Source organism: Pseudophryne corroboree, chromosome 1 (genome assembly GCF_028390025.1).
Source record: "Pseudophryne corroboree isolate aPseCor3 chromosome 1, aPseCor3.hap2, whole genome shotgun sequence".
Lineage (NCBI taxonomy): Eukaryota > Metazoa > Chordata > Amphibia > Anura > Myobatrachidae > Pseudophryne > Pseudophryne corroboree.
In genome coordinates, this window is record NC_086444.1 from 109,413,701 (window position 1) to 109,435,939 (window position 22,239).

At 47.2% G+C, this 22,239-nt stretch overlaps 1 protein-coding gene across 1 annotated transcript in view; it reads left to right on the forward strand.

The window, feature by feature from the left end:
- The first annotated feature begins 877 nt into the window (after positions 1 to 877).
- The window catches only part of ITGA1 (integrin subunit alpha 1), a 334,632-nt gene continuing 313,270 nt past the window's right edge, over positions 878 to 22,239 (forward strand). Inside the window, exons 1-2 of the mRNA XM_063964201.1 lie at positions 878 to 925; positions 16,564 to 16,711. Of these exons, the coding sequence (XP_063820271.1) occupies positions 878 to 925; positions 16,564 to 16,711 (196 nt within the window). The remainder of the gene's footprint in view (positions 926 to 16,563; positions 16,712 to 22,239) is intronic.

Consider the following 22,239-nt stretch of genomic DNA (forward strand, 5'->3'; position numbering starts at 1 on the left):
ATAAAATAAACTAGGGCACTGTTATGGGGCATAACATTAGCTAAGGCACTACTGTGGTTCATAACATAAACTAGGGCACTTCTATGGGGCATAACATTAGCTAAGGCACTACTATGGTTCATAAAATAAACTAGGGCACTGCTATGGGGCATAACATTAGCTAAGGCACTACTATGGTTCATAAAATAAACTAGGGCACTGCTATGGGGCATAACATTAGCTAAGGCACTACTGTGGTTCATAAAATAAACTAGGGCACTGCTATGAGGTATAACATTAGCTAAGGCACTACTATGGTTCATAAAATAAACTAGGGCACTGCTATGAGGTATAACATTAGCTAAGGTACTACTATGGTTCATAAAATAACCTAGGGCACTGCTATGAGGTATAACATTACCTAAGGTACTACTATGGTTCATAAAATAAACTAGGGCACTGTTATGGGGCATAACATTAGCTAAGGCACTACTGTGGTTCATAACATAAACTTGGGCACTTCTATGGGACATAACATTAGCTAAGGCACTACTATGGTTCATAAAATAAACTAGGGCACTGCTATGGGGCATAACATTAGCTAAGGTACTGCTATGGTTCATAAAATAAACTAGGGCACAGTTATGGGGCATAACAGTAACTAGGGCGCTATTATGGTTCATAAAATAAACTAGGGCACTATTACGGAGCTTAAAATTAACAACTACCGCAGAGAGGAGTCTCTAGAAGCATTGGGACAGGGGCCCTTTCAATATGTTGCTATGATGCCCCCATAGTTCTGGCTACACCCCTGTCTTACAATATATATTCCTTAGCACGTGGACACACATACACACTAGGGTTAATTTCTTTGTCAGAAGTCAATTAACCATCAACTATGATTTTGGAATGCGAGAGGAAACTGGACTATTCAGAGAAAACCTACGTAAACATTGGCCGAATATACATACATTGTAGTGCCTTGGTTGTAATTGAACACTTGACCTCAGTGTTGTGAGGTGACGATGCTAACCACTAAGCCATCATGCTCCCAAAAATCCATCCTTTTCAGATACGCACTTAGATACCACAAAGTAGGGAGTGTATCTAACATATGTTTATAGATAGGCAGGGTGCTGTATTTCAAGCACAGGTCCAATGTGTCTTACATTTATCTATGACAATGTAAATCTATGATGAACTGAGCAGAGTGGCTGAAACATAATAGAAACAAAACAAACAGAAACCTACCTCTATGTTGCTGCAGTTGCTCAGCAACGAAAACCACACATCCCACTGCACCTTATACTGGAAGATATAAAAGATGGTGACAAAGATAAGTCACTGATAAGAAGAACACCTAAACATTGGCCAAACAATTGCAAATATAATAATAAGAATTTAAAAAAGTTAAAAATAGTAAGAACAAAACAAAGTGACAGTTACATTGTGAATTTTGTTATAATGTGAACATTTTACAAAGATTCTAAAACTAAGGGCTTAATTCAGATCTGTTCGCTCGCTAGCTATTTTTTTGCAGCGATGCAAACAGATAGACGCCGCCTATAGGGGAGTGTATTTTAACTTTGCAAGTGTGCAAAAGCATGTGCAGCCGCCCTGTACAAAAACAACTTGTGCAGTTTCTGAGTAGCTCTGACCTTACTCAGCCGCTATGATCACTTCAGCCTATTCGAGGCCGGAATTGACGTCAGACACCCGCCCTGCAAACGCTTTGACATGCCTGCGTTTTTCCAAACACTCCCAGAAAATGGTCAGTTGCCACCCACAAACGCCCTCTTTCTGTCAATCACCTTGCGTTTGGCTATGCAAATGGTTTCTTCGCTAGAACCAGTGCACAACAACAATCCGCTTTGTAACCGTACAGCGCGCCTGTGCATTGCGGTGCATACGCATGCGCAGTAGTTACCTGATCGCTGTGCAGCGAAAAATGCTAGCGAGCGAACAGATCTGAATTACGCCCTAAAATAGAACTCATCACAGAACATTTACAACATTTATTTTCCTATGAATTAATAGGGGTACTCATGTAACGTAACTGGTTTGACATTTATGGTGTTGTCGAACAGGCAGTTTGAATACCGATGTGACGCCACTTTCAAGATGGTTCTTCACTACCCGATAAAAGTGCAAGATTCTACCGACAGGGAAAACCGATGAGCAATGCTACGATCGCTGCGTGCCTCCATACAATGCACAATTGGGGTAATTCAGATCTGATCGCTAGGGTGTGTTTTATGCATTCCTGCGATCAGGTAGTTGCCGCCTACAGGCGGAGGGGGAATTCGCTGTGCGAGTGTGCGTTTAGATGTGTAGCAGAGCTGCACAAACTAATTTTGTGCAGTCTCTGCGCAGCTCAGGACTTACTCTTCCAGTGCGATGATCGGTGCCAAAGCTGACTTCAGAAACCCTCCCACCAAGCGCCTGGTCCCTCCTGCGTTTTTCCGGACACTCCTTGAAAAAGGTCAGTTGCCACCCACAACACCCTCTTCGTGTCAATCTCCTTGCAATCGCCGGTGCGTTCTGAATTTTCGTACCATCCCGTTGCTGCCCGACGATCCCTGTTGCTGTGGTCCATCGTGCCTGCGCATTGCGGTGCATATGCATGCGCAGTTCAGACCTGATCGCCCGTTGTACTAAAATGCACAGCAGTGATCAGGTCTGAATTAGCCCCAATTTTGGGCGTCATCTTCACGGGACAATCAAGCACGTTTGAAAGTCGAAGAAAACAATCCAGACCAGTTTCAGGCCACTTTCAGCGATGAACGATTACACTTCATGTACATACACTGGACTATAATTTTGTGCACCGTTCAGATTTGAGTGAAACCATTCAGTGCATGGCCGGCTTTAATCTAATATCGCAATTTGTTTTTCTTGCTTCCTAGTTTTAGATTTTCGGCCAAACAAAAAAGATAATTTTTTTTTTTTACATAATCAAAATATGTTTAATACAGACATGATGTATCTGAAGTGTTTGACATGATGTCAAACACTTCAGAGACATCTATAACGTTCTTAAATTTGGCAAAAGGAAGACTAACCAACTGAAATATGATCTGCATATTACAGTACACATAATACACCACAAATATTAAAATAAATACAATATTACATTATTAGCACAATTTTTATGCCGCAAAATGCGTTTCTTTGCGTGCACAACTTTTGAGACAAACCCATCTGTCTGCCATGTTCACTTCTCGGCCTATGGAAAAGCACAGTAATTAACCTGCTTCTATAGAAAAATGTCAAAGCTAAGCCCAATATACTGTATAGTAGGGACGGACTGGGGGCCAAAATTGGCCTTGGCATGCGCGTGCACATGACAGGGGCGTGTGCTCCACTAAAGGGGATGTGCGGACACTAGCGATGGGGGCCTGCCACCAGTCAAGGGGGTGTGGACTAGCGGCACCCCCCCATTTTCATGGAGACAGGCAGGAAAGCGTCCACAACAGAGAGCCGCAGACTGCGCTGCATGCGGCCTTCCCAGCTCCCTGAATGACAGGACCAGCCAATTGGCCCTTCTGGCATTTGCCAGAAGTGCCAGATGGGCTGTCTGGCCCTGCTGTATAGTAATTTAAATTTAGGACTACCTAATTAATTCATTTCATAGGACCCCCTCCCCAATGTACTGATTCATTTAGGACCATAATTAATTAAGAGAATCAGAGCACATCAGATTTTATTGAAACACGACAGAAAAACATACAAACAGTTTAGATAGGGCAACTGTGATATAATAGCAAAAAGTATAAATGTCAAAAAAGAAAGGATGTACACAAATACTCAAAGTACAATATGACAATACAGATTCGGAACATCACAAAAACAAACCAATTCACTGTGCTGCACATAGAAAATAGAAATCCTTTTCTCGTAGTCTGTAGAGGATGCTGGGATCCACATTAGTACCATGGGGTATAGACCGGTCCAATAGGAGCCATTGGCACTTTAACAGTGTGGGCTGGCTCCTCCCTCTATGCCCCTCCTACCAGACTCAGTCTAGACACTGTGCCCGAGGAGACGGACAACTTCGAGAGAAGGATTTTACACAGATAGTGGCGAGATTCCCACCAGCTCACACATACCAGACAAACCAAGCTAACCAGCTCGAAAACTCAGCAACGCCTGAATAATATTACTTAACCGAGTAACAAAACAGTACTTTAACCAAGAACCAAGCAGTAAATAACCACTGCAGGATCACGAAGCGCTGGGCGGGCTCCCAGCATCCTCTACGGACTACGAGAAAAGGATTTACCGGTAGGTAATTCTTACGTCCTAGAGGATGCTGGGGTCCACATTAGTACTATGGAGATGTACCAAAGCTCCCAGAACGGGAGAGAGAGCGCTGAGGCTTCTGCAGAACTGACTGACCAAACTTCAGGTCCTCAGCGGCCAAAGTATTGAACTTGTAAAACTTAGTAAATTTGTTCGACCCGGACCAAGTAGCCGCTTGGCAAAGCTGTAAAGCCGAGACACCCCAGGCAGCCACCAAGGAAGAACCCACCTTACGAGCAGAGTGGGCCTTAACAGATTTAGGACACAACAATCCTGCCTTAGAATACGCATGCTGGATAGTGAACCTGATCCAGCGAGAGATCGTCTGCTAAGAAGCAGGACACCCGAGTTTCTTGGGATCATACAGGACAATTAGAGAGTCCGATTTTCTGTGACGAGCAGTCCTCTTCACATAGATTTTCAGAGCCCTTTCAACATCCAAGGACTTCGATGAAATTGAGGAGTCAGTAGCAACTGGCACCACAATAGGTTGGTTAATATGAAATGCCGACACAACCTTCGGAAGGAACTGCTGACGTGTCCGGAGCTCAGCCCTATCTTCATGGAAGATCAAGTAGGGGCTTTTACAAGACAAAGCCCCCAACTCCGACACACATTTAGCAGAAGCCAAGGCCAACAAAGTGACAGCCTTCCACGTGAGAAACTTGACCTCAGCCTCCTGTAGAGGCTCCAACCAATCCAATTGTAGGAACTGTAACACCACGTTAAGATCCCAGGGTGTCGTAGGCAGCACAAACGGAGGCTGGATTTGCAGCACCCCTTTCAAAAAAGTCTGAACCTCAGGGAGGGAAGCCAGCTGTTTCTGGAAGAAAAGGCTGAAATCTGGACCTTTACGGATCCCAACCTCAGGCTCATATCCACACCTGCTTGCAGGAAGAGGAGAAACCGTCCCAGCTGAAACTCCACTGTAGGAAACTTCTTGGATTCACACCAAGATACATACTTTTTCCAAATGCGATGGTAAAGTTCAGACGTTACTCCTTTCCTAGCCTGTATCAGGGTAGGAATAACCTTGTTCGGAAGTCCCTTCCGAGCTAATATCAGGCATTCAACCTCAAACGTAGCTGCGGTAAGTTTTGATAAACAAACGGTCCCTGTTGTAGCAGGTCCTCCTAAAGAGGAAGAGGCCTTGGATCTTCCAGCAGTAGACCCAGAAGATCCGCGTACCAAGCGCTTCTTGGCCAGTCTGGAGCAATGAGGATTGCCTGAACTCTTGTTCTCCCTATGAGCTTTAGAATCCTTGGAATGAGTGGAAGTGGAGGAAACACATACACCAACTGGAACACCCACGGAGTCACCAGGGCGTCCACCTCTACTGCTTGCGGGTCTCTTGACCTGGAACAATACCTCCAAAGCTTCTTATTGAGGCGGGAGGACATCATGTCTATTTGAGGAACACCCAAAGATTTGTCACCTCGATGAACATCTCTGGCTGGAGGCCCCACTCTCCTGGATGAAAAGGGTGTCTGCTGAGGACAGTCCTGCTTCCCTGTTGTCCACTCCTGGAATGAAAATTGCTGACAGCACCAGCGCGTGTTTTTCTGCCCAGAGGATGATTCTTGTTACCTCTGACATAGCAGCTCTGCTCTTCGTTCCGCCCTGTGGGTTTATGTAGGCCACCGTCGTTACATTGTCCGACTGTACTTGAATGGCTCAATCTTGCAGAACATGTGCCGCTTGGAGAAGACCGTTGTACACGGCTCTTATTTCCAGAATGTTTATTGGAAGACTGGATTTCAGACTTGACCACCTTCCTTGGTAGGGTATCCCCTTGAGTGACTGCACCCCATCCCCAGAGACTTGCATCCGTGGTTAGAAGGATCCAGTCCTGGATCCCGAACCTGCAGCCCTCCAGAAGATGAGGTATATGCAGTGACCAGAGGAGTGAAATCCTTGCTTTTGGCGACAGACGTATCCTAAGATGCATATGTAGATGAGAAACCGACCACTTGTCTAGGAGATCCAGTTGGAAGGATCGCGCATGAAATCTTCCGTATTGTAGAGCCTCGTAGGAAGCAACCATCTTCCCCAGAAGGCGAATGCACTGATGAACCGAAATCCAGGCTGGCTTTAGAACATCCCTGACGATTGTTTGTATCACCCAAGCTTTCTCCTCCGTTAGAAACACCCTCTGCACTTCCATGTAGAGGATCATCCCTAGGAAAGATAATCTCATTGTCGGCTCCAAATGCGACTTTGGAAGGTTCAGGATCCAACCATGTTCCCTGAGCAGACGATTCAAGAGAGCAATGGACTGCAACAACGTCTCCCTGGTCGATGCCTTTATCAGCATGTCATCCAGATAAGGAATTATGTTCACTCCCTGTCTGCGGAGGAGAACCATCATCTCTGCCATCACCTTGGTGAACACCCTCGGTGCCGAGGAGAGACCAAATGGCAGTGCCTGAAACTGATAGTGACTATCTAACAGTGCAAATCTGAGATAAGCCTGGTGCGGCGGCCAAATCGGAATGTGGAGGTACGCATCCTTGATATCCAGGGACACCAGAAAGTCTCCCTCCTCCAGACCTGAGATCACCACTCTCAGAGACTCCATTTTGAACTTGAACTCCCTCAGATAAGGGTTTAATGATTTCAAGTTCAAAATCGGTCTGACCGAACCATCCGATTTCTGTACCATGAAAAGGTTTGAATAGTAACCCATGTGTTGCATATGAGGTGGAACTGGAACAATGACCCCTGTCTTTTCCTATTTCTGGATGGCTTCCTGTAGGATAGCCCGGTTTGTCAGTAAAACTGACAAACCTGATTTGAAGGTGGGGTTTCTTGAAACTCCAGTCTGTACCCCTGGAACACAATATCCTGTACCCAGGGATCCAGGCCGGACGACAACCAGACGTGGCTGAAACATCTGAGTCACGCCCCCACCAGCCTGTCCTCCAGGCTGTGTGGTCCACCGTCATGCTGAGGATTTTGAGGTACCAGAAGCAGGTTTCTGGTCCTGGGAGCCTGCAGGTGTAGGCTTTTTGGATTTTGCCCGCCCACCTCTAAAGAAGGTGGTAGGAGGCTTGGACTTTTTTGTCTTAGCGATCCAAAAGGACTGTGATGCAGAGGAAGAAAAGAGTTTCTTCGTAGAAGGCGTAGCTGAGGGAAGAATAGGTGATTTACCTACGGTTGCCGTGGAGATCCACGCATCCAACACTTCCCCAAATAGAGCCTGACCTATGTAGGGTAGGTTTTCCACACTTCTCCTGGATTCCGCGTCTGCAGACCATTGGCGTAGCCAGAGTCCCCCGCGAGCTGAGATCGACATGGAAGATATCCTTGCATTCAGCGTACCCAGGTCCTTCATGGACTCCACCATGAACCCCGCAGAATCCTGGATGTTACGTAAAAACAGTTCAATGTCATTTCTATCCATTGTATCTAAGTCCTCTAGTAACGTGCCTGACCACTTTACTATGGCTTTAGAAATCCATGCATAGGCAATAGTAGGCCTTAAGGACACCCCTGAAGCAGTGTATATGGATTTGAGCGTAGAGTCAATCTTACGATCAGCCGGCTCTTTTAACGCGGTAGATCCAGGGATGGGTAAAACAACCCTTTTTGACAGTCTGGAGACAGATGTGTCAACTATGGGTGGGTTTTCCCATTTTTTTCTATCCTCCTCAGGGAAGGGAAAAGCAACCAGAACCCTCTTTATTTTTCAAATAAAGCGTTTTAATTATTTAGACGCAGTGAATGTTAGCAAGGTTTTCTTAGTATCTGTGAAGTAAGCCTCCTCAACCTGCTCAGGTGTTGTGTCAGTAATGATTAACACATCTCTAATGGCCTCAATCATGAGCTGCACCCCCTTTGCCAGGGATGCCGCCCCCCTTAGCACATCCCAATCACACCGTCTGCCGTGTCAGAGTCGGTATCCATGTCATTTTATATAATCTGGGCAAGTGCACGTTTCTGTGGGTATATGCTAGGGGATTTTGAAGTAATAGAAACAGAACTTGACCAAACTGCCATAGACTTCTTTAAAATCTGAGTCTCAATATGAGCTTTCCTAGTAGAGATCTGAGAGATCATTCCATTAATAGAAGTCAGCCATTCTGGCTCAGTAATAGGGATCTGAGACAAGACATTACATTCCTGCGTACATGGAATGGATTCCTCTGAAGAAGAAATGTCCTCTGCAGCATAAGACACAGAGTCCCTGGACATGACTATGTGAGAAAACATACACCCACACACACAGGAAAATGTCAGACACACTTTCCCCCCAAGTACCTTCAGAGAAACACAGAGCTTGGAGCCAGCACACACACAGCGCTTCCCTAGGTATAAATAAAACAAATACCGGGTGCTGACTGTGTACCTTAATAGACTACATATTAATTATACAGCCTCCCCCCCTTCTACAACCCCGTGGTACCGCACAGGATAGCTGGAGTCGTGTGGAGGGACAGCTCTCCCTGTCAGCGTCTCTGTAGCTGGATCTGCACGGAGGAAAATGGCGCTGAACGCTGCTGGGTCCGCTCTGAGGAGAAGCTCCGCCCCCTGAAACATGGCGCTGCTTCCCGCATTTTACATCTTTAAACTGGCCTGAGGTATGGTGCTGGCAGCGTTACCGAGGTTCCTGACAGCCTGAGTGACCAGTGTAGGGTATAGGCACTAGCTCAGGGCACCTCTCATAACGCTGCACTGTGTACCGCTGAGCCTCTGGAGCGCAGTTAGTACTGCGCTCCTACCCTTTTGCCATCATTTTCACACTGGCTCCCCGCTAGCTGGGTCGCCGGTGACTCACTCGCCACCGGAATCTTCGGGCTGTGTTAGGGGGTGGTAGCATGCTGCGGGAGTGAGCGGTCGCCTGGGGCTGCTAACGATCATCACCCTCAGGAGCTCAGTGTCCTGTCAGCGAAGATAATGGCCATTAACCTCTCAGGGTTGGACACTACTCCCCCCTAAGTCCCACGAACCAGGGAGGCTGTTACCAGCAGCCTCCCTGTGCTTAACTGTAATAAAGACAATAAAACTAGAAAAACTCCTATGGAGCTCCCCTAGCTGTGACCGGCTCCTCCGGGCACATTTTCTAAACTGAGTCTGGTAGGAGGGCCATAGAGGGAGGAGCCAGCCCACACTGTTAAACTCTTAAAGTGCCAATGGCTCCTAGTGGACCCGTCTATACCCCATGGTACTAATGTGACCCCAGCATCCTCTAGGACGTAAGAGAAAACATCAATATACTGTAAGTCAATATCAATATGAAAATAGAAGAAAAAGACAAGATGAATAGAAAGAAGAAAAAAGCCAAGAGAGGAGAATACAAGAAAGAAGAGATATCTGTGTCATCTAAGGGGTCATAACAGGCTGGAGGGGGGGGGATTTGGGGGTAAATCATAGCAGTATAAAAAGCATAATCCGAGGTCTCTTTAAAGCATAACCATGAGTACCAGGTGGTAATAAAGTCAGAGGAAGATAAATTTAATGAGGATGTAAAGTCTTCCATTAGCATATAGTATGTCCCCATGTCTGTGCTTGTTTGTGTTTGGATGTATTAGTAAAATATATATATATATATATATATATATATACTGTATTTAATGCCTTAATGCCTAGATTGGCAGTATGCACTTGGCCTAATTAAATAAAAACAAAAATAGTTTGGAAGAATGTTATCTGCCTTTTTTTATTGACTTTTAGGAATGTTTCTTGGGTGCCAATCAAAACCATTAATGTCAGTTTTAACTTTTCCCAACAACTTCAACTTTCCCAAAGTCATTTTCAGGCATAAACGGTCATTTATGAATATGCAAAAATGTCCTGAAAATGGGCCTTCATTATACGAGATAACAGCTAGTTTATACGCTGCACCTTGTCTTGCACTGAAGTAAAAAATATATATATTTTGTGAAATAGAAATTTTTAAACACGTTCTTCTGTGGGGAAGCAGTTAATATCCCAATGGATCCCAGTGGTCGCAATACTGCAGCCGGAATCCCGAAGGATGCCACAAGGGCGTTTAAATCCCAACGGAGCTCAGGATGCTGGTGTCAAAATACCGTCAGCCAAAATCCCAATCATTCTTACAGCGGGCTCATGTCCCGCTTGCTTGGGGTTGGTGGGGAGAGGTTAGGTTTAAGTGCTAAAGGGGGGTTAGGGTTAGGTACTGAGAAGGGAGGAGTAGGGTTAGGCACTTAGAAGGGATGGGAAGGTTATGGTTAGGTACTGAGGTGGTCATTCCGAGTTGTTCGCTCGCTGACGTTTTTTGCAGCGCAGCGATCAAGTGAAAAAATGGCAATTATGCGCATGCGCATGGTACGCAGCACACATGCGCTAAGTACTTTCAAACAAAACTTTGTACATTTACCCAAGCTCGAGCAACGTTTTTCAGTCGCTCGAGTGATCGTAGTATGATTGACAGGAAGTGGGTGTTTCTGGGCGGCAACTCAGCGTTTTCAGGGAGTGTGCTGAAAAACGCAGGCGTGCTAGGCAAAAACACAGGAGTGGCTGGAGAAACGGGGGAGTGGCTGGCCGAATGCAGGGCGTGTTTGTGACGTCAAACCAGGAACTAAACTGACTGCAGTCATCGCAAGATAGGAGTAGGTCCGGAGCTACTCAGAAACGGCATTACATTTTTTAGTAGCAATTCTGCTAATCTTTCGTTCGCTATTCTGCTATGCTAAGATACACTCCCAGAGGGCGGCGGCCTAGCGTGTGCAATGCTGCTAAAAGCAGCTAGCGAGCGATCAACTCGGAGTGAGGGCCCGAGAAGGGAGAATTAGGGTTAGGCACTTAGAAGGGAAGGTTAGTGTTAAGCAACAAGCGGGTAGGGTTACGGTTAGGCACCACCGGGATAGGGTTTAAGCACCCACAAGGGAGGGCTAGGGTAGGGAACAGGGGAGGGTTATGGTGCTTTCTGGGGGCTGTCGGGATTCTGATGGCTGGGATGCAGCTGCCAGTATTCTGTCCATCAGGATATCATACTGAATCCATTCTGGGTGGATAAAGCACATTTAAAGGCACATAGGTGCTGATTCAGAGTGGCAGGCGAGTCCACTTTGTGTACGGATCTCGGTTTATTTAGTAGCTAAGCGTGTATCTGAGCATGTGTAGGCAACTTCCAGGACTGCGGAAGATTTACACATATCAGCCTCATTTCCACTAGCAGCTAAAAGGATGAAAGTGGACGACACTTAGTGTAAGTATTCTGTGTCATAGGTGTGTAGCCGTAACTGTGGGCTATTCAGAGGCGAGCATATGCAGAGATCCATCTGAAACCAGGCGGATATCTTGCAGGCTGGTGCACATGTGCGGTGATTGTGATGACAGCTGCTAATGCTATCACAAGTAGAGGGCTAGTGTCGCTGTGGCTGCAGTAATGCTGCCATCTCTGAGAAGATCTGCATTAATTTTAGAGCAGTTGCGCGTTACTCTGAATCAGCCTAACAGTCTTTCCGCAGAAGGGCTTGAATTCACCAGCTGGCCATGGTGAAAACCTCTTCCTTATAAATGATGATGCCTTTAATTGCTGCATTTCATTCCCCTCTGTCAGCAATGTAATAATATTGAAACACACAAAATCCCTAACGGATTGGTCCTCAGCAGGTTTTTCCCGCTTATCCCATTTAGTTTCTAAAACGGGACTGCGTTCTTTTACAGATTTACAATAGACTTACCTCCTTCCTCCCCGGTCGTTTTGGGCGTACCTACTACTTTGGTACTACATTTTATCTTCTCACATTGAAACCCCTAGATGGACTCTGACCAAATTTGAACAGCTCTGCTTAGTAGGGACCCCACCTAGGCATCTAGTCTCTATTATAAACCAAATATGTTTGGAAGACTGAACTACTGGTTTACCCTCTTACGTAAAAGCTTGGCAGTCAGAGTTAGCGAATTAATTATCCGAGGAGCATTGGTCTTGAATATTTCAATATACATTTGTTAGCTCTACCTCTGTTCAAGTTCTAGAAACTCAATATAAAATGATATCCAGGTGGTGTCGGTGCCCAGTACATATTCATCAGATGTTCCTGACATGGGGCCTAATTCAGACCTGATCGCAACAGCAAATTTGTTAGCAAATGGGCAAAACCATGGCCCTCATTCCGAGTTGATCGCTCGCAAGGCGAATTTAGCAGAGTTGCTCACGCTAAGCCTACGCCTACTGGGAGTGTATCTTAGCTTCTTAAAATTGCGACCGATGTATTCGCAATATTGCGATTACAAACTACTTAGCAGTTTCAGAGTAGCTTCAGACTTACTCGGCATCTGCGATCAGTTCAGTGCTTGTCGTTCCTGGTTTGACGTCACAAACACACCCAGCGTTCGCCCAGACACTCCTCCGTTTCTCCGGCCACTCCTGCGTTTTTTCCGGAAACGGTAGCGTTTTTATCCACACGCCCCTAAAACGCCGTGTTTCCGCCCAGTAACACCCATTTCCTGTCAATCACACTACGATCGCCGGAGCGAAGAAAAAGCCGTGAGTAAAAATACTATCTTCATGGTAAAATTACTTGGCGCAGTCGCAGTGCGATTATTGCGCATGCGTACTAAGCGGAATTTCACTGCGATGCGATGAAAATTACCGAGCGAACGACTCGGAATGAGGGCCCATGTGCACTGCAGGTGGGACAGATATAACATGTGCAGAGAGAGTTAGATTTGGGTGGGTTATATTTGTTTCTGTGCAGAGTAAATACTGGCTGCTTTATTTTTACACTGCAATTTAGATTTCAGTTTGAACACACCCCACCCAAATCTAACTCTCTTTACATGTTATATCTTCTCCCCTGCAGTGCACATAGGGGGTCATTCCGAGTTGATCGCACGTAGCAACTTTTTGCTGCCCGTGCGTTCAACTAGCCGCCGCCTATGGGGGAGGGCTTTTTTGTATAGCAAGGCTGCGAATGCTTGTGCAGCCCTGCTATGCAAAAAAAGTTTTGTGTAGAACTAGACTAGGCTAAGAGTTACTTACCCTGTGCGATGATTCCAGCATTGCAGGTCCCAGAATTGATGTCAGACATCCGCCATCCACTCCCAAAAACGGTCAGTTGACGTCCCGGACGCCTTCCTCCTGCCAATCTTCTTGCAATCACGGCAGCGATCGATTTTCTTCGGTCTTCTTGTCGTTGCCCAGCGACGGCCGTCGCTGGGCAACGACGCGCCTGCGCTTTGCGGCCGCCGTGCATGCGAAGAGTTGACCCGTTAGCACCACTGCGAAAAACAGCAGCGTGCGAACGGTTCAGAATGACACCCATAGTTTTGCACATGTGCTAACAAATTTGCTGCTGCGATCAAGTCTGAATTAGGCCCTTTATCTGATCTCTGCTGGCGATGTAACCAGGAACACGGTACTTAGTTATTGGGGATTTTTTTTCAGTAGAAATAGTGTAAAACCTTTGATGAATTGGGTAAACCAAAAGTGAGCCCTATCACTCTTTTGTACATACTCACTTTCGCTTTACCCAATTCATCAAAGGTTTTACACTATCTATACTGGAAAAAAAATCCCCAATAACTGAGTCGTTTTCACAGCCGCGATTGCGAAAACTCATGGATCTGAGAAATTATCCCGGATCCTGTGTGTTTCCTTGCGAAAACTTTTTTTTTCATACTGTAATATCAGGGTGGTAATTGAATTACCCCACCCCCCAAGAAAAAAATTGCAATAAAAAAAATGTATGTAAAGTCCCTTTTTACAGCACAGAAACGTATCGTGTACAATTGAATTCCCCCAATAATATTGATAGAACGGAGAAGTTTCTTGCAGACTCTGCTCGCAGCCTGTGGAGGTACAAGCTGCTTACTATAACTGGCACCAAAACATGCAGATTGTGTCTAATTGAATCTGTCTGCAGAATTATTTTATATACAAGTATTGTGGGAATCATAGTTACATATAGGTGGTCATTCCGAGTTGTTCGCTCGCTGCCGATTTTCGCAGTGCAGCGATTAAGTAAAAAAACGGTAAGCATGCGCATGGTATGCAGCGCACATGCGCTAAGTACTTTCACACAAAACTTTGTAGATTTACACAAGCTCGAGCGACGTTTTTTCATCGCTCGAGTGATCGTAGTGTGATTGACAGGAAGTGGGTGTTTCTGGGCGGAAACTGGCCGTTTTCAGGGAGTGTGCTAAAAAACGCAGGCGTGCCAGATAAAAACGCAGGAGTGGCTGGGGAAACGGGGGAAGTGCCTGGCCAAACGCAGGGCGTGTTTGTGACGTCAAACCAGGAACTAAATGGACTGAGGTGATAACAGTCTAGGAGTAGGTCTGGAGCTACTCAGAAACTGCAGCAAATTATTTAGTAGAAGTTCTGCTAATCTTTCGTTCGCTATTTTGCTAAGCTAAGATACACTCCCAGAGGGTGGCGGCCTAGCGTTTGCAATGCTGCTAAAAGCAGCTAGTGAGCGAACAACTCGGAATGAGGGCCATAGTTGCATAGTTTGTGAGGTTGAAAAAAGACATCCGTCCATCAAGTTCAACCTATTTGTGTTCTCCTACTCTGTATTATTTTCAGGATTAATTTTATCTGTTGATAAAGTCGGACGTTGTGTTGTATTCCCTCATTTTTTTTTATAACTATGGTACGTGATCTATCCACCATAACCATGTATATCCTTATCCATTAGGAATTTATCTAGGCCATTCTTAAAAGTATAGACCGAGTCCGCCATTACTACTTTCTCAGGCAGGGAATCCCAAATTCGTACTGTCCTTAATGTGAAAAAACCTTTCCGCCTCTGTGTGCGGCATCTCCTCTAACCTAAGCAGGTGTCCACGTGTTTTCTGTGCTGGTCTTAACAAAAACAGATCCCCCGAAAGCTCTGTGTATTGTCCCCTTAAATATTTATAAATGTTGATCATGTCCCCTCTTCAAAAGCTCTGTGTATTGTCCCCTTAAATATTTATAAATGTTGATCATGTCCCCTCTTAATCTCCTCTTTTCTAGTGTGAACATGTCAAGCCTTGCAAGTCTTTCCTGGTATTCCAGCATCTCTATTCCCCTAATTAGTTTGGTCGCCCGCCTCTGAACCTTTTCTGGTTCCAGGATATCCTTTTTGTAGTAGGGTGCCCAAAATTGTGCGCAGTATTCCAGATTGGGCCTCACTAAGGCTTTATATAATGGGGGTATAACACTCCAGACCTTTGGACAGTTTATCTGGTGTTAGTATTGCGACCACCGGCGTCCCGTACGGCGGCCAATCATACTGATCCTGTTTAATGTTTGTTATTATTATTATTATTATTATTGTATATTTATATATTTTGCTGTTTTTGTGTTATTTATTATATAATGGGTATTATAAGGGCACGGTCGTGCCCTTATATTAAGGCTGAATCGAACAAACGGAATTCTCCCATAGGGAACTTCTGAGATGGGGGCATGGTGTTTGAGGGGCTACACCTCAAAAGTGATTGGACATACTGAGCTGAAATTTGGCATGGGCATGTAGAATCGTCACCCGGTGCTGCATGCCAAATTTCAGGGTAAAATAATAAAAAATGAGGAATTGGGAGTAACCTAAAGTTTCAACTGTCAGTTTTTTTCTGCAACTTCCTGTATGGCTTTTTGACATGGTTTTCCTATAGAGTGAATGAGGAGATTTTTGGGAAGGCATAACTCAGGATAGAGGATGAATTAAGCCTTGGGGTTTGTTTTATTAGATAGAGTATGTCCCAGTGTAGTGCCTTTTGGGGTTAAGGTTTTTCAGAAAGTTACAGTTTTTTTTTAATTTAGTAAAATATGCCCCATTATAGAGATAGGGAATTTCAATTTGTTGCGCCTGCGCAGTGGCCGCCAGCAGGGGGTGTACAGTGGCTTCACTTGGGTGTACAAACATGGCTGACATCTGCTGGCTAACTGAAATTCTTGCGTGTTAGGGGAATTAGCTGTGTTTATGCTATACAGGGGGGTGAGGGGTTTTGTGGTTGATGGGGTGGGGGGCACGCTGTGCGATTATCAGCCCCGACACTGCACTAAGTACAGAGTTTAGTAAGATCCGTGCTGTGCCAGAGGCAGCTGTAAGAGCTCAGTGACGTCATCTAATTTATTCACTGAACTTCCGGGAAATTCAAAACTGAAAGCGCTGTGTGTGGCGGCCGGATGTATTGTGCTGCTGCTGGCTTTCAAACAGTGGCTACAGTGTAGGGGCGAACTGGTCCATGGGTAGATTCCCAGGGGGCCGGTCCCATGCACACCAAGGCTCATACTGAAGCGCTGGCTGGGCTGGAAGCCAACCTTTCGGGAGCGCTCTGGACAGGGATGCATAATCTCGGCCGGGGGCGGGACCTAAACGGACCCAGGGGCGGGGCCTAAACGGACTTGGGGCGGGGCCTAAACGGGGCGGAGCTACTCGGGTCTCAGACTGCTACTTACTCACTGTTGCTTCTGCTGCTGTAAGAGGGAGAGGACAGAGGAGGAGTTGCTGCAGCTCCAGGGCTGGCCCAGTCAGTGAGTCTGCAGTGCACTCTGCTGTAGTTTGTAAGGTGAGAGTGAGTGGAGGTGTGTGTCTTCCATGTGAGCTTCTGTGTGTGTCTCTCCCTGTATATCCTCAATGTGTACTGTGTATGTATCTTCCTGTATAGCAACATTGTGTGTCTATAATGTGCAGTGTGTGTGTGTGTCTCCCTGTATAGCCTCATTGTGTGTCTGTAGTGTGCAGTGGTGTCTCCCTGGATAGCCTCACTGTGTGTCTGTAGTGTGCAGTGGTGTCTCCCTGGATAGCCTCACTGTGTGTCTGTAGTGTGCAGTGGTGTCTCCCGGTATAGCATCATTGTGTGTCTGTAGTGTGCAGTGGTGTCTCCCGGTATAGCATCATTGTGTGTCTGCAGTGTGTTTCTGTCTCGTGGTATAGCCTCAATTGTGTGTGTGTGTGTGTGTATATGTAGTGTGCAGTTGTTGAGTGCAGTGCAGTTGAGGTACTGGGGGGACAGTGAGTGGGTGGCGCTGGTGGCTCATTCATACTCTGGGCACCCCGCGCTCTCCACCCCCGCCCCATCCTGTGTGCTCCCATCACCTCCTTATCCCCCTGCACTCTCCCCCTGCACCTTGTGTCCAGACCAGGGGACTGTGTATGGACGGCACCCCGGCCCCACTGGTAGTGTGGTCTATAATAGGCTCCGAGGCAGCAGTGGGAATGAATGGCCTGATGCGGCGGCAGTATACTGCGGTGTCCACCCGTTCATTCCTGCTCCCGCTGCTGCTTCGAAGCCTATTATAGACCACACTCAGACCGCACAAGCAGTGGGGCCGGGGTGCCGTCCATACACGCCCCGCTCACCGCTAGAGAGCACTGACGGGGACAGCAGCAGGGCTCCGACGGCAGGGCGGGTATGTTTGGCCAGTGACCTCCCTCCCCATGTGCAGGCCTGCGGAGTGTGCGGGGCAGGTGGCACTCTCCCTCCCAGGCGCTCTCCCCAACTGGCCTCAGCCCTGGAACACTGTGGCCATACTGCCAGGAGCTGGTCACCTCCTTCCTCAATGCAACATCAGCAGGGGGCTCGGGCCTCATCACCAGCCCAGGACTGTCTCATGTATGTATCATGTATGTGTGTGTGATATATGTATGTATCGTGTGTGTGTGATATTTGTATGTATCGTGTGTGTGTGATATATGTATCTAGCTATCATGTATGTATCTATCATGTATGTATGTGTTATATGTATGTATCTAGCTATCGTGTGCGCACATGATATATGTATGTATCACACCTACCTCTATACATACATACACACACACCTATATCTGTACGTACACTGACATACACACACCAACATCTATACATACACACACTGACCCCTATACGTACACCGACGTACCCACACCTGCATCTACACATGCACATGCTGACACCTGGACATACAGTGACGTACCCACATGTTCATCTATACCTGCACATGCTGACACCTGGACGTACCCACATCTGCATCTATATATACACGTGCTGACACCTGGACGTACACCGACGTACCCACACCTGCATCTACACATGCACATGCTGACACCTGGACATACAGTGACGTACCCACATGTTCATCTATACCTGCACATGCTGACACCTGGACGTACCCACATCTGCATCTATACATACACGTGCTGACACCTGGACGTACACCGACGTACCCACACCTGCATCTACACATGCACATGCTGACACCTGGACATACAGTGACGTACCCACATGTTCATCTATACCTGCACATGCTGACACCTGGACGTACCCACATCTGCATCTATATATACACGTGCTGACACCTGGACGTACACCGACGTACCCACACCTGCATCTACACATGCACATGCTGACACCTGGACATACAGTGACGTACCCACATGTTCATCTATACCTGCACATGCTGACACCTGGACGTACCCACATCTGCATCTATACATACACGTGCTGACACCTGGACGTACACCGACGTACCCACACCTGCATCTACACATGCACATGCTGACACCTGGACATACAGTGACGTACCCACATGTTCATCTATACCTGCACATGCTGACACCTGGACGTACCCACATCTGCATCTATATATACACGTGCTGACACCTGGACGTACACCGACGTACCCACACCTGCATCTACACATGCACATGCTGACACCTGGGCATACAGTGACGTACCCACATGTTCATCTATACCTGCACATGCTGACACCTGGACGTACCCACATCTGCATCTATATATACACGTGCTGACACCTGGACGTACACCGACGTACCCACACCTGCATCTACACATGCACATGCTGACACCTGGACATACAGTGACGTACCCACATGTTCATCTATACCTGCACATGCTGACACCTGGACGTACTCACATCTGCATCTATACATACACGTGCTGACAACTGAACGTACACACACCTGCATCTATACATACACATGCTGACACCTGGACGTACACTGACGTACCCACACCTGCATCTATACATACACATGCTGACACCTGGACGTACACCGACCTGCATCTATACATACACGCGCTGACACCTGGATGAACACCGACGTACACACACCTGCATCTATGCATACACTCGCTGACACCTGGACATACAAACACCTGCATCTATACATACACGCTTTGAGACCTGGACGTACACCAACGTACCCACACCTGCATCTATACATACACATGCTGACACCTGGACTTACACCGATGTACCCACACCTGCATCTACACATACACATGCTGACACCTGGACGTACACTGACGTACACACACCTGCATCTATACATACACATACTGACACCTGGACTTACACCGATGTACACACACCTGCATCTATACATACACATGCTGACACCTGGATGTACACCGACGTACACACACCTGCATCTATACATACACATGCTGACACCTGGACTTACACCGACGTACACACAAAACTTCATCTATACATACACATGCTGACACCTGGATGTACACCGATGTGTACACACCTGCATCTATACATACACATACTGACACCTGAACGTACACCGACATACCCACACCTGCATCTATACATGCACGCGCGGATGTGTGAGTGCGTCAGTGTGCGGGTTGTGTGAGTGCGTCAGTGTGCGGGTTGTGTGAGTGCGTCAGTGTGCGGGTTGTGTGAGTGCGTCAGCGTGCGGGTTGTGTGAGCGCGTCGGCGTGCGGGATGTGTGAGCGCGTCGGCGTGCGGGATGTGTGAGCGCGTCGGCGTGCGGGATGTGTGAGCGCGTCGGCGTGCGGGATGTGTGAGCGCGTCGGCGTGCGGGATGTGTGAGCGCGTCGGCGTGCAGGATGTGTGAGCGCTTCAGCGTGCAGGATGTGTGAGTGCGTCAGCGTGTGAATGTATGAGAGCGGCAGTGTACGGATATGTGGATGTATGAGAGCGGCAGTGTACGGATATGTGGATGTATGAGAGCGGCAGTGTACGGATATGTGGATGTATGAGAGCGGCAGTGTACGGATATGTGGATGTATGAGAGCGGCAGTGTACGGATATGTGGATGTATGAGAGCGGCAGTGTACGGATATGTGGATGTATGAGAGCGGCAGTGTACGGATATGTGGATGTATGAGAGCGGCAGTGTACGGATATGTGGATGTATGAGAGCGGCAGTGTACGGATATGTGGATGTATGAGAGCGGCAGTGTACGGATATGTGGATGTATGAGAGCGGCAGTGTACGGATATGTGGATGTATGAGAGCGGCAGTGTACGGATATGTGGATGTATGAGAGCGGCAGTGTACGGATATGTGGATGTATGAGAGCGGCAGTGTACGGATATGTGGATGTATGAGAGCGGCAGTGTACGGATATGTGGATGTATGAGAGCGGCAGTGTACGGATATGTGGATGTATGAGAGCGGCAGTGTACGGATATGTGGATGTATGAGAGCGGCAGTGTACGGATATGTGGATGTATGAGAGCGGCAGTGTACGGATATGTGGATGTATGAGAGCGGCAGTGTACGGATATGTGGATGTATGAGAGCGGCAGTGTACGGATATGTGGATGTATGAGAGCGGCAGTGTACGGATATGTGGATGTATGAGAGCGGCAGTGTACGGATATGTGGATGTATGAGAGCGGCAGTGTACGGATATGTGGATGTATGAGAGACAGAATGAAATAGAATGAGATAGCGTGTGTGGCAGAAATAAAACAAGATAGTATGTGTGTAAAAGAGAGCAAGAATTAGAGAGAAAAAGGAGAGATGTGAGATAATATGAGAGAGACCAGAGAGTGTATGAGTGAGAGGTGGCAGTCGGGATGAGAAGGCAGTGGCGGCACCCTTCAACCCAGCACCGCACTGATGCTGCTGTCAGTTGTGAAGGGCCTTCTCGAAACCAGAGAGCCAGCCAGTAGGGGTAAACTATGTAAGTACCAGAGTATGTGTGTTTAGCTGTGTGCGTATTTTGCTATATGTGTGTGTGTGTGTGTACAATTGTTTTGCTATGTGTGTTTAGCTGTTTGTGTGTTTTGTCATACGTGTGTATGTGTGTGTTGCTATGTGTGTGTCTTTTACAATGTGTGTGTATATACAGGGCTGGCCAACCGTTACATTGCGGAGAGTACCATATGTGGAGGGTGCTGCCGCTGCCTTCTCATCTTCTCCCGATGTGTGCTCGAACCCCTGCTGCACTGCCCCAAGAGAGAGCCTGGATCACAGGGTGAGGTGAGTGGGGAGCCAGGAAGGGAAAACACTGGCACAGGGTCGCACACTGCAGCCGCCATCTTTCTGCAAGCACACTTTCTCTCTGTTACCTCTGCCTCAGTCACCCACTCTATACCTGTTACCCACTATCTCCCTCTCACCCCTGTCTCAGTCACTCACCATCTCCCTGTCACCCCTGCCTCACCAATCGCCCACTATCTCCCTGTCACCCCTACTTCAGTCACCCACTATCTCCCTGTCACCCCTGCCTCACCAGTCACCCACTATCTACCTGTCACTCCTGCCTTACTCACCCACTATCTCCCTGTCACCCCTGCTTCAGTCACCCACTATCTCCCTGTCACCCATGCTTCATTCACCCACTATCTCCCTGTCACCCCTGCTTCAGTCACCCACTCTACCTGTCACCCTGCCTCAATCACCAACTTTACCTGTCACCCCTGCCTCAGTCACCCACTATCTCCCTATTACTCCTGCCTCAGTCACCCACTATCTCCCTGTCACCCCTGCTTCAGTCGGGATCCGGTCTGAAGATCGACAGTGTCTATGTCGACCACTATAGGTCGACAGTCACTAGGTCGACAGGGTTTGAAGGTCTACAGGGTTTATAGGTTGACATGTTCTAGGTCGACAGAGCAAAAGGTCGACCTGAGTTTTTCACTTTTTTTTTCTTTCTCTTTAACTTTTTCATTCTTGACGATCCACATGGACTACGATTGGGAATAGTAACCTTGCCCGAAGCATGGCGAGCGAAGCAGTGCACTAATTGGGCTTCCCGGTCACTGTACGGAGAAAACGACACACAAAAAAA